General features: G+C 50.9%; 1 protein-coding gene across 1 annotated transcript; it reads right to left on the reverse strand.

The window, feature by feature from the left end:
- Positions 1 to 1,285: 1,285 nt before the first annotated feature.
- N7539_006130 (ankyrin repeat domain-containing protein) lies at positions 1,286 to 3,979 on the reverse strand (the record flags this gene model as incomplete). Its single annotated transcript, XM_056935732.1, has 1 exon — positions 1,286 to 3,979. The coding sequence occupies one exon, from the start codon at positions 3,977 to 3,979 to the stop codon at positions 1,286 to 1,288; it is 2,694 nt and encodes an 897-aa protein (XP_056788656.1).
- Between the last annotated feature and the right edge of the window lie 8,602 nt (positions 3,980 to 12,581).

Below are 12,581 nucleotides of genomic sequence, written 5' to 3' on the forward strand. Positions count from 1 at the left end.
TGCGAGAGAAGAGCTGAGTACAGATCGTTCCGACCTTGTATGTTGAGATCCGGACGTCTTTCTTTTATAATTATAATCGCAGTAGTCCTCGTCGAAGAGAATGACACCAATCTCCCCGCAAGAGGCCGCAAGAGGGGAAAATATCGCCCCCGCAGATTGCATATCGATTACACGTTTTATAGCATGCTCAGCGTTGCTCCCGTCTGGTGTGCCCATGAAGCCTATCAATGCCCCGCATCGGCTCGGACGGTGCTCGGGAGAGAGTCTACCGGCAATGCATCCAGAACCTCATTGACCGGGGCGTTCAAGAGTCGGTTTGTGTGTCTGGATTTCAACCGGAGGAGAGTACATTGTGCACTCGCCCGCCGCTGTGGAACGTGGCATTTGTTTTGCAGTCCGTAATAATCGACGAGGTCGATGTTCAGAGCGTCTGGATGTCGTCCTCAGTCCTCGGCATTGGAAGAGTCAACTAGTACATCGACCGTGTGCCCTTAGACGGGTGGCCACACGAAGCTCGGACCTCGATGAACACTTCCATAGTTCCCGAGCTTGGATCAACGTCCAGATCTAGCCAGCATCACAATGCGATGTGTATCGTAGCCCCAGTGTCATTGGGCTGAATGTGCATCACCCGTGGGTCTTGATCAGTTCATGATTGTCCCGAGGAACGGCGGCCCGGATGGAAGCCGCTCACGTGCCCGGATGAGCTTATTTGGCTCGTGCTGGACAGTCGACGTGGTTCAAATGATCTAATTATTGTTACTTTCACATTGCCTCGTATACAATCATCACAATTCATGAGAATATTCGTAACCCCCCCCCCCCCCCCCCCCCCCCCAGAAATGATTGCGTATATTATTTTATATTTTGTTGAATAAAATTGAACGATGTGATGAAGAGGATCCGGATTCGACGCAAAGATACATCATCAGATGCAAGAATAACACACCATCAGTCAACCTCTGCTCGCCATGTACAAGACAGTACGCAATGTATGAGGCAAATAAGTCATTTCATTGATTATTGTAATGGAACAAAAGCATAGATATGTCCACAACACCGTGCAAATGCCCACCACCCTTTCAAGTAACTACAATGTGAGCTGGAAAGCAAAACAGCAGGGAAGGGATTCGGTACGAATCAAGAAATATAAAGAACATATGAAAGTGTGGCCAGAAGTGGCACTGAAGAATGGTAGAAGGTTGTGGCCGCAGAAGGTGTCCTAAGGAACAAACGTCACACAACGTGAAAATAAACGTGATAGGAACTCAATAAGTCTCCCTCATTACTGCGAGTTCTGGACCAGAAGCTCAGCTCCTTCCGGCCAGCCGGAAGACTCGGCCATTTCAAGAACAGTCTGGCCCGTTTCGTCTCTCTGAGTGAAATCGACAGGACCGCCACGATTGATCAGGATGCGAAGGAGTGGAAGATCACGGTTCTCGATGGCCTGCATGATGGCATTCCACTCTCGATAGCACTTGTTGGGGTCAGCTCCCTTGTCGATGAGCAACTCGATCATGGAGAAATCATCGCCCTTGCGACGTCGAATGGCCTTGACAAGGGGCAGATGTTCGCCTGGGGCATTGGGATCAGCACCTGCTTCGTTGAGAAGAAATCGGACAATTTCAAAGTGATGCTCTCTCAGCGCAGTCGTCAAGGGAGAGAAAACGCCGCCGTTCTTCCACTCGACATTTGCCCCGGCCGCCAGTAGAAATTTGACGCTCTCGAGGGATCCGGCTTGGACTGCTTTCTCCATGACGCCCTTGTGGGCAGACAGGTTGGTAATGGCAGGTAGGATCATTCGTAGCACATCTGATGACTGGGTCGCCATGTATATGGGCCAATCCTCGCCGCGGATATTGGGATCGGCGCCATGCGCTAGTAACCAGTCAATCATCTCCATACGACTGTCTCGAATTGCTGTCGTTAGAGCTGTGAAGCCCTCTGCATTGCGATCATTGGGGTTTGCGCCGTGCTCGATCACCCACTGCAAGGCCTTCATGTGATTAAAGTGTACAGCGCTTTCTGCAATTCCCGGCGGCTTGCGGAGATCAGCACCAGCAGCCAGCAAATCTGGGAAGTATTGAAGGCGGTCGTGACTGATACACTTCCATGCGGGGTATTCAGAGGCCATCACATTAGGGTCTGCTCCGTGGCTCAGTAGTAATGTCACAATATCAGAGCGGTCATCACGGATGGCTGAGCAAAGAGGGGTGTAAACACCGTCCTTCTTTAGATTAGGATCGACACCAGCTTGAAGGAGAACGCGCACCGCATTGATGTTGTTCACGCTCGTCGCCTGCTCCATCAATCCGGGCGCCTTCTTAATATCCGCACCTCGCGCGAGCAAGATTCTCAAACAGTCTGGGCGATGCACGGCGGACCACAAAGCATGCTCAGGACCTGGCAGATTCGGATTGGCGTGATGGTCCAGTAGGGACGTGATCAAGGCCGGCTGGTCCTTCAGGACTGCCTCACACAAGGCTGTTCTACCATGCTTATCCTTGAGGTCTGGGTGGCAGCCGGCGTCCAGCAGGATGGTGATGATTTGCTGCGAGGCACCATTTCGAATGGCATCAATCAACAAAGTTGTGTCGTTTCGGGTCTCCTCATTGGGTTTGCCACCATAGGCAAGGAGAGACTGCACCAAGCTCGGGTTGTTTCTGAAGATAGAGCTGGTCAGCGGAGAATCGAGCTCTGCCTGGGCCCGGTAGTTCACATCGGCGCCATGTTGAAGCAGTAACGCGGCGCCTTCGACGAAGGACTGCTCAACGGCCAGATATAGAGGCGTATTGCCGTGCAAATCCGGCACATTAGGATTCGCCTTGTATTGCAAGAGCATTTGCGTGCTTTCGAGATCACGGTGAAGGATGGCCTCGTTCAGAGGGTGAATGTTCTCGTGCTTGTCAGGTGACATTCCGTTGGTCAGGAGTCGCTCAAGCAGAATGTAATTGCGTTCTTGGATGGCGAAGGTAAGACTGTTTCGTGGATTCGGTGTGCCGCTTGGAAGTGTCGGGTGGGGAAACTGATGCGGCATGGTATATCCGTTCAAAGTCGACATGCTAGGCTTCTCCCGCGGCCGCAAGCCTGTATCGGGCTCGCTTGCTCCCCGCAAGCTGATGTTCGCCGTAGACCCAGCTGAGCTCCTCTGGCTCGGATGCATTGGCAAGGTGCGGTATTCAACGGCGGATGGGATTTTGACATCGCGCGCGGGCTGAGAGACCAAAAATTCATTCAAGGACAGGACGGATGACATGTCGTCGACCATGCTCTCCGGGCCTTGCAACACGAAGCTTGGCTCATGTTCTTCCGGTACGCTGGGAGATGAACCACGAGGATATCTCGGCTCCTTTGGCGGCACTAAAGGGCTGGACAGGGCTGAGCCAGTCGATAGCTTGGAGGCGGAGTCGTCACTTTTGACCGACTTGGTCTTGTCGATACCCATGACCGATCGGCCTTTGGAGATACGATCCAGTGCCGCTGCCAGGCTGGCGTAGCCGATCCCCACGGCCTCTTCGGGATGCGCTTCTTTCAGAGACCAGTGGAAAGCCATGCCGCTGATTTGCAAAGTCTCATTGTTCTTCTTGAGAGACTCGTGGATTCGATTGAGTTCGTGTCCCGGACGACTCCATCCACGCTGGAGCTTACCCAATGTCCCACGGTGTTCCCAATGTACCAATTTCAAGATGACCTTGTCCAACTGTTGGAAGTCGCGGTAGGCGGCCACGAACTTCTTCTCGATCTCATCGACGACGATTTCCGGGAGGGAACGATTGGCAGCGGTCAATTCCGTGATGCCAGCCTCGATGGCCCAGAGAGTGCGACAGGTGTCGAGGAAGGTATGAGACAGTTCACGAAAGCCATCGGGCAGATCCTGCGTCGTGCTGAGGTAGTTGAGCATGTGGACCGAGATTTTATTGCCTAGGGTGGTAGCCATGGCCGCCACCGCGCGAATGGCGTCTTCGGTCGCAGGAGGCATGATTGCAGTCAAGAGACTCAAGACCAGCGGTGCCTCTACCCGTTTGTCAAACGCCTTGGAAGATGGGTTTGAAGTAGGGAGAGTTACGGCACCAGATGAGTTTGAAAGAGGGTTGAGGAAATCGGACTCTCGAAAAGGACCATGTGCGCTTTCGCATGCCAGCTATGCGAACAGAATCCTTTTCCATCTCCTTCAGACCGGGGGACCCATCACGACCCAGCGGACCTCGGAGGCCAAGTTATCAGCCGATGGGTGGCTACTGGCTGCTAGTCGCTCGTCCATCGTAAAGAACGTGCGAGATTAGTCTTGCTCACAGCTCGGTGGGGCCTCGATCTGGTGAGATGGTGGCGGGCTCCGTTCATTTGCCCTGGGACATGGATTGACTGGGTCGCAAGTTGGTCAACGCATCTTGGGGCTTACTCTCGGTGTATCTGAGCTCGATCGAGGATCTCAGAAAGGTGCATATTGGAGCCGATGGAGACGGGGAATACCGCTGCTTTGGGTCTAGTCGAGGTCCGCTCATCTTTCTTCGAGAGGAACATAACGCGCGCTCCAATCAGACATGGCAGGCTCAGATTAGAGTGGAGTCCATGCTGGATCCAGATCAGCCGGGCGGGGCACGTGTGTGTCGGCGAACTGGACGCCATGTGCTCGAAGTTTATTTGTTTCCCTCCCTCTCTTTCTCTCTTTCTCTTTTTTTTTCCGGTCAAAAGGGCCGAAAAGCCTCGACGCTGAAATTTGCGTCTTTGTTCAATGAAAAAAAAAAATGCCCCAGAACGTGTGGATGTACCATCGCTACTGAGGAGATGCCCAAGCCCCATGGAACCTTACTCCCGGGGTTTGTGTCCGTTCGAGAAATGCCGACTCGTTTCAGGCCAAGTCTCTGTATACCAAGGATTCGAATCTGGTTGGCACGGTCGGGAGAGGCTCGGAGGATACATGATGAGTTTGACTTTTTTTTCTCCTTTCCCCTAGTAACTGAACCATTGTTGGTTGGGCTCGACCAAAGTCAAAAACGTTTCCTTTTGCTCCGGTTTGGAAGCATGGAGAACTGGAGAGCCCCTGTGATGACGGTCCCGCTAACCGCGTGGAACGTCTCAGGGCACGAACAACAACCCCAGTTCTCAACGGACGGATTGGAGATTGGCCTGAAACCTTCCACGTGAGAGCACAACATTGACATGCGGTTCACACGGAGTTAACAGGACCACCCTTTCCAGCAATCAGATCCCGGCGTGTCTGAAATGTCTTCGAGTGCAGTGTACTTTATGGTTGAAGGGTTTCGCGCTCTCAGTTGGGTAGATGGTGTCGACCGTGAAGAATTCCATTTCCCTCTCAGCGCAGCTTTGCAGCCCACGGTCCTTGGTCCAGCTTCGCGAGTACGGCCATGCGAGGCGCTCACACTGGATGACAACCTTACACGTGCAATCTGACGATGGAAGTCTGTAGCTTACCCCAATCGATTCGGAGAAATCAACCCCAAGCGACCCAACAGTACACTTACTACAGTATGATATATACACTTTCTAAACTCAAAGACATACCTTATATTTCAGTCTCACATCGGGATTGATAGTCCCTCGACAAAACATCTCGCTATGACTATGTCTGAACTTTAATCGCCACCGTGTTGACTCGCAAAGAAAGATCGACATTCAATTTGTTCTCAATTGATAAGCGAGCGAGCTCTTCTTGGCAGGGTACCTCACGCTGAACCATTCGGCGGAGGATTAGATCAACGCAGTCCGATACGATCAATTGAATTGTACGCAGTCTCGACAATTCGGTTGCCCGCCGGAGCCCTAACATCCCTGCAACATTGATCAACCTTGCCATTCTCTCCACCTTCAGTCCAGAACCATCGATTTCTCTGGGTCACGTTTATCAGCCCGGTTTAGGTTCGTGCCTGATACAAGACCTCATCCTGCGCTATCCATTTCTTTTTTCCAACACACTTGCAGTTCCTCTGCACTCCCGTAGTAACTCAGTAACTAACTTCTAATAATGGGGGTGTGTTTAGACTGTCCACCTCGCTAGGATCGAAAAAGTAAGGTCAATTTTTGGATTTATTACGTTCATCGTTTTGAAAGTGTTTAGCCTTTGTAGAAAAATACGGGTCTGCCTTTGCTTTCCGTCAACACTTCAAATTCTCGAAGTTCGCGATCTAGCATCTACCCGTTCTCTATAGATAAATCACCGACCCTATGAGAATCTAAGACTTTACCTTCTTTTAATCCTTTAAAGTATTCAAAAAGTATATAGTATTATGATACAGATAAGAGTATGTGTTGTGGTAAAGAGAACTTCTGAGTTTTTGGTGTTCACGGTCAGGAAATCGGTGGGCGGTAAGAGATAGCAAAAAAGGATCCAGTCTCTTGATTAATACAACATCAAAACAAAATAACAGAACAATCACGTGAATACTGGAGTTCGACCTTCCCGTTCTGGTCCTAGCGAGGTGGACAGTCTAAGGCGTCAAGGACACTCCAATAATGGCCCCGATGAGATTTGCTCGGGTGGGGGGGGGGCGCAAAGAGGTGTAGGTACCTGTGGCGCTCCGCTGGGTCAAGACTCTTTTTGCAGCCAAATCAGAGGTCTGTGCGGGAATGCGGATCGATAAGTAATGGCGATTGCTGACTCAGATGGGACCTGAGGTTGTGCCCGGGGAGGATGTGAAAAAGTCTAATGTATTATTGTCTCAGGAGCAGAAGGTTTGGGGTCATCGAGGCCACTACTGAGTCTACTGACCAGTGACTACGGTCCTGACATGGAAACATGAGTATTCATTTACAGTCGCAAGATGAGCCCTCTCAACTCCGAGCAGGTCATTGACGGTGGCTAGCGACAAGGCTGGGTCCGGTGTCCGTAGTTCCGTCCCACGTAGCCTGGAGGCTTCGATGATTGTGTAAGAGAGTAGTTGTGTACAAGTTCCAGGGCTGAAGTATAGACATTCGACAAATGTGTGCCTGAAGTGGACCAGATCTCGATACTGACCGTGGCTGGCTGCGTGAATTTTCCCCCGCCGCCCCCCTTGATCACCAAAGGTATATGAATTTTAGATTGCAAAATTCACACTTGCCAGGATTCGGTCGGTTTATATCAGGTAACCGACCCAATACTTCCTCACAACGGGACACCAGATCCCACCAAAGACCCACCCCAAAAATTATTGAACACACCCGCGTGACTTGTGGTTCGGCGCGAGAACCTGTTTCTCGACTGAATCACTTCCCGTGTCTGTCATGGTCTGAGAGTGTTAATGGTGCGACTCTACTACACCGTGTCAGGCATCAATTCTCCGGTTCACTGGGACGATGTCTAGGTGTTTTGCTGGTGGTGAAACAGATCATCTACGGGTGTTCCCAGGGAGGGAGACTCGACACTGGGGGCAAATGACGTGAGACAGCAACGTGTGGAATGGATGGGTTGAATCACCGTTCAGGTCCTTGATTCACACTCATCAAGCACACGGGGGCAGGGTGATATGGTTAATAGAGCGAGCGGGACAATCAGGGGACGCGTCATGAGGGTGGCGCGGCTTGACGTGGGTTGATGGAGTAAGGACCTGCAGAGCTCAAGGCGTGGGTGGATTGTCAGACTACTAATGCAAAATCTCTTCTCCAAGCTCGTGTCCATGACACAAGATTGATGAAAAGAAGATCCAAGAGATGGATGGTGCCAAAGAATACGCCTGTCAGTGACCCGAAAGCCGCTGAACAGACTGTTCCGCCGCGCTGTGCAATGCAGGGACCAATCTGTGGTGAGTCACCTTCATGATCGTGATCACCCAAACAAGGTAAGTATGAAGAAGAAAAGAAAAAGAGGAGGAAAGGTGGCGAGCACCTGGCGGTATTTATAGGCGTGGTAGGGTGCGCTAACGCTAAGCGAGAAATGATGCATCACGTGAACCCCTTGCTTGGCCCCTTCCATCGGGCAGGCAAGCTGGGGGGGGATGAACAAGCTCATGCCTTGGTAGATTACAGGCATTGGTGTCTTAAACGCCAAAGCTTTTTGGATGATTATCTCGCCCTCACGTCAATATCAGATCAATAAGGCTTGATTTCACCCCTTTGAACGTTCCGGAGGGGGATACCTAGTCTGGGTTTAGAAAGATGTTCACTGGAGTCATCCGCTCACGAGGTAGATTCTATGCAACCTGGAAGGACATCAACCCTTGAATTTTCTTTTATTCACTGTGAGTGCTTGTCATGTCATACAAATGCTTCTGTGTCTAGTCAACACAGACGGGGTTGTTGATTGTTCGAGGCATATCCCGTCGGAATGGACGCGCTTGAAATCTGCTGTCAATGTAGACCTGCCTGCCCGGCATTTCGCACAGACGCCACGCTTTCTTCTTGATTCTGTCATGTATGTACGTCTCGCTCGGTATATCCGAATGCGGCAAATTTGCTAGAGGAATGATGAACTACATAGTAAGCAGTAAGGTTAGTGCTCGTGTTTGACTCAACAGCTCGAGTATCCTTCGACCCGCCGAATCCCCATCACCACGTATATGGATCCATACCATCATGATCACAACGTCTTAATTGGCACTGTGTACATAGATCGATAGGATCGACGGTATGTCAGCAACACATTTGCTTGCTTGGCCCCCGGTTTAATAGTCACTGAGGACCATAGATGACGACCCATGAAGATCGAGGCCTTTTCCAACCGCTGGACTGGCTGTAGCAGGACCGGTATGTTGATGAAGTTGCAGGCCCCCCTTGACACCTGGTCCCTGGTGTGGTGATATTTCACATGGAGATGTTTGGTCTATTGGTGTACATCATGACTTTGGGTAAGAAAGATGGTTCCTTGATTGTCCTCGTAGATCAAGGCAGGCAGGTCTAGAAGTGATTCAAATCAAGTTCACATATGAAGAGTCGAAGCCATGCACCTTCCTGCACAGCCAGAGAGGCCGAGATCTACTCACTTGCCGTGGAGCAACATGCAACGCAGTTCCGTTTCTTGGAAAGCCCATGTGATAGGGCTGTTTTCAAGCTTAAATGGGAATTCAGACGTAGACATACATGAGTCTGCAGGGTTTCGAGCCCAGACTGCGTCAACGAAGCCGAGGGGACTATTCGGCAAGTAGGGATAGACGATGCATTCATTGACAGACCCCTTAAGGTAACGAATGATGCGCTTGGATGCAGTCATGTTCACGGTTGAATGATGAATTTTGCGCATATCTGGCAAGCTTGATAACAGGGAATGCTATCCTTGGCCAGCCGCGGGCCTGTTGTACCCAAGTTGTCGTCCAGGGCAGAGCTCTTTCAAGACATGTCTCAGATATTTTCCATCAAAGGTGTACTTATCCCACTTGTATCGTAGCTCACGCCAATGCCATATGGATTTCTGTACAACCCCTGGTTAACCGGATAGGCCGCTGATCCCGACTTGGTCTTTGGGAGCAGTGGCCCCGAATGTTAGCGGGCCTTGAAGATGTCCAACAGGGAGTTGAGCCATGGAGGGAGTAACTTTCGGTGAAGGGTCGGACATTTCCTAGGTACCGAGCAGCTTCTGGACTTAAAAAGAGTGTAAAGAAGGTGGTGCGGAAGCTTGCAAAACTTTCGGTAAGGATGAGAGCTCAGTACGGCACGAGAGGTGGTGCAATTTGAGAAGGTGATATGATGGAATCTGACGCGAGGTGGGGGTGTGTTCTTATGGCATACGATACTGCTTCCATTCCTCCTATCTTTGCGCTAAGTATACTGCAGGATATACAGGAAAGGTGTTTTAATTCGGTTACTCTGCAAGTTGCCGAATAGGTAGCGAGGAAGTGATAATTCCCCTACTTTTTTTTTTCGCACATACAGGGCCTGAGGGCTCATAACCTGATAAGATACAGCTACAGTAGGCGCAGCTACACGATGTGTGAGAGGGATGAGCTGGAAGGTGAGATTGACTAGCGAGGGGACATTCTATTTAGGCTTTGGACTGCAGCCCAGTGAGACGGCAGTAACTATCACATGCCATACGAACAACAGGCGTGGTGTTGGTTTACTAAAACGTCTGAATTGAGGCGAATGGCATCAACGTGGAATCACCGGTCCCGGAAGGAAGTAACGCTTGAATGATGCTGGTACCTATGCAGCGTGCTCGACAGGAGAAGACCGAAATGTTGTAGTCGATCCACCTATCACTTCAAATGTGTTCCAAGACTGGGTAGTTGCGTCTATCTCGATGTCACGTTGAAGAGTGGGATCCATGGGACAGTAATAGATCCTCATTGTCTGTTCAGCCGAGTCACAATGGAATGCACCGGAGTGTGCATGTCACAACCATACTTTGATGTGATGTACTGTGAAGCATGATCGTCATCAACTTGAATGCCATAGGTCAGCCCCATAGCGGTTTCAAACACAAGAATGATATCATAGTTGCTTTCGGTTTCCTTCCTTCGAGTATCGAACTCACTGCTTCGCCGTTTCACTTACGCGAGCACTGTGCAAGTGTGCATCCATGTTCGCTGGGGCTCACTTTCAGAATCTAAGGTACTGTACCTCACCGGCTGACCGTGTCTCATCCGTTGTGACATCTTCCAATGCTAATGGCCTGGGCTGATTGTGACCCACTCACACACTATCTGATGTGACTGACTTTGGACGTCCAAAGGCTGTTAGACATCGTTGGCCAGAGATGATACGAGACCGGTATATACTCGTCACATCGGGCTTCAATGAACAACGGTCCGACTCCGCAGACACTTAGAACCTGTTATCGCCCAGTAGAGTCGCATTGTTGAACAGGTAGGTCTTGCGCGTCGATGACAGTATCTCTCATGCCATTCCGCAACAGGTACACCCGGGCAGATCTTGTTTGAGCCGAGATCTAGAACAAAGGTCTTCTGGCTTCCGAGGACGGAATTGTTGGTGCCACGGGGATCCAAGCTCTCGTTGAACCTGACCAGTGTCTCTACCGAAAAGCATTGACCAGGAATTCCAGCGCCAAGGTAGAGCGGGTGAGAATCAAAGTCTGTCGGGCGGTGAATTCATCAATCTGTCTCAGAGCAGGGCTGATGTATAGCGGCCCGCCAGACATATCTCGAAGGAGTACAATGCTGCCGGAGGCATCCCGCATCTGACTGGAATAACTGGACGGCTTGAAGTGCATTTCATTACAGACACCAAGCACGGTCGACAATTTCCTCTTGACGACTTGGGGTGTCTCGATGCGCAAGCCGTTCAACTCACAGACATCGAATAGACCGGGCGCATAATCTTCGTGAGTTAGAACTTGGGCAGCACTCAGTGTCGGAGAGCGAAAAGGGTGGTGAGCATCAAGTGTCGGACTCGGGGCTCCAAAGAGAGACTCAGGAGAGGGCTCTCTCCTTGCGAAGGCCAACAAGGACAAAGGAAGCTCGGGCGAGGAGGATTGACCGCCGATCCAATTTTGGTGATTGGTTTGATTGCCTTGATTGATGGATCGGCAATGCCGATGATCATTTCACTGTAGGAGCTGGACTGCTACAATAATACGACTATTGAGTATTGAGTAGTAAGATTACCTTACTCCTGGAAGCCTGGAGGAGTTGAGTAGATCAAGCATCATCGGATGGATGTCCATTGGTCCTGTGAAGACTCAAGGGCGTAGATGCAGCCCCGTTGATGGGTGCAGAGTGTAGACTGGAGCCTTCTACTAGTAGGACCTCTGGCCTCTTGTCTGTCGTGGGCGATAACCGGACATGTGATCCTCGCCGATCGCTCCAAAAGCTGTTAACCCGACGAGGCCTCTGGGCGTTGGAGCGTGGATCGTGGACGGCACTGGAGGCAGTTTGGAGAATGGGTGGGTCATCCAGATGGCTCGTAAAAGAGTCGGCGGAAGGCTTGGCAAGGCATCCATCTCTTGGATAACGAGACTAGGCCGTCCATGATTCCATGGTAGCAGATGCTTCAAAGACGGCAGACGGGCAGAGGGCCCCAAGTTTAGACTCCAAGCCTGAGGCCCATAGACAGTAAGTTACTGGGTAGTGAGTACATGACTACAGGTAGTGACGCAGGGGCGCAGAGGCGCAGAGCAGTCTTTGCACCTGATAACATGACGGAGGGCGCGATCAAAAGATAGGGGGTGGAGGGCTGGCAAAGTGGCCAGCCACTCTCCATCGCAAGATCTTTGAAAGGAACACTGCTAACCCAGACACTGACAGTGAGTAATTATGCAACAAAGCATATACTACTCAGTGCACACTCTATGAGTCTACCTTGGTATTCCACAGTCACACCTTTGTACATTTAACATGATGTAGTTGGAGACTCGAGAGAGTTTCGGAATCCAGAGTCTAGACAGACACTGCCCGACACGGGATCATCAGGTGGGGCTGATTGAGACGGCTCGGACCCAGTCGATGCTGTCTTAGTGCAGGCATCCAAGGGGGGGGACAGGTTCGGACTGGAATCGGTTCCTGTGTAGCATCATAGCATGAAGGAAATTTTTTCACAGGCCAGCTCGCCTGGATTGTGCAAGCCTACAAAAGGTCGAATCTCGAGAGGGATGTGGGAGGGTGGAGTCCAGCCGGTCGCTTGGGAAGTGTCTTGCAGGGCAGTGGGCACTATTTTTACTATTATGGATTCATGCACTCGGAGAGTTGCTATACTCT

This window comes from Penicillium diatomitis, assembly GCF_028827545.1.
Source record: "Penicillium diatomitis strain IBT 30728 chromosome Unknown utg000008l_segment0_segment0, whole genome shotgun sequence".
Taxonomy (NCBI): Eukaryota; Fungi; Ascomycota; class Eurotiomycetes; order Eurotiales; family Aspergillaceae; genus Penicillium; species Penicillium diatomitis.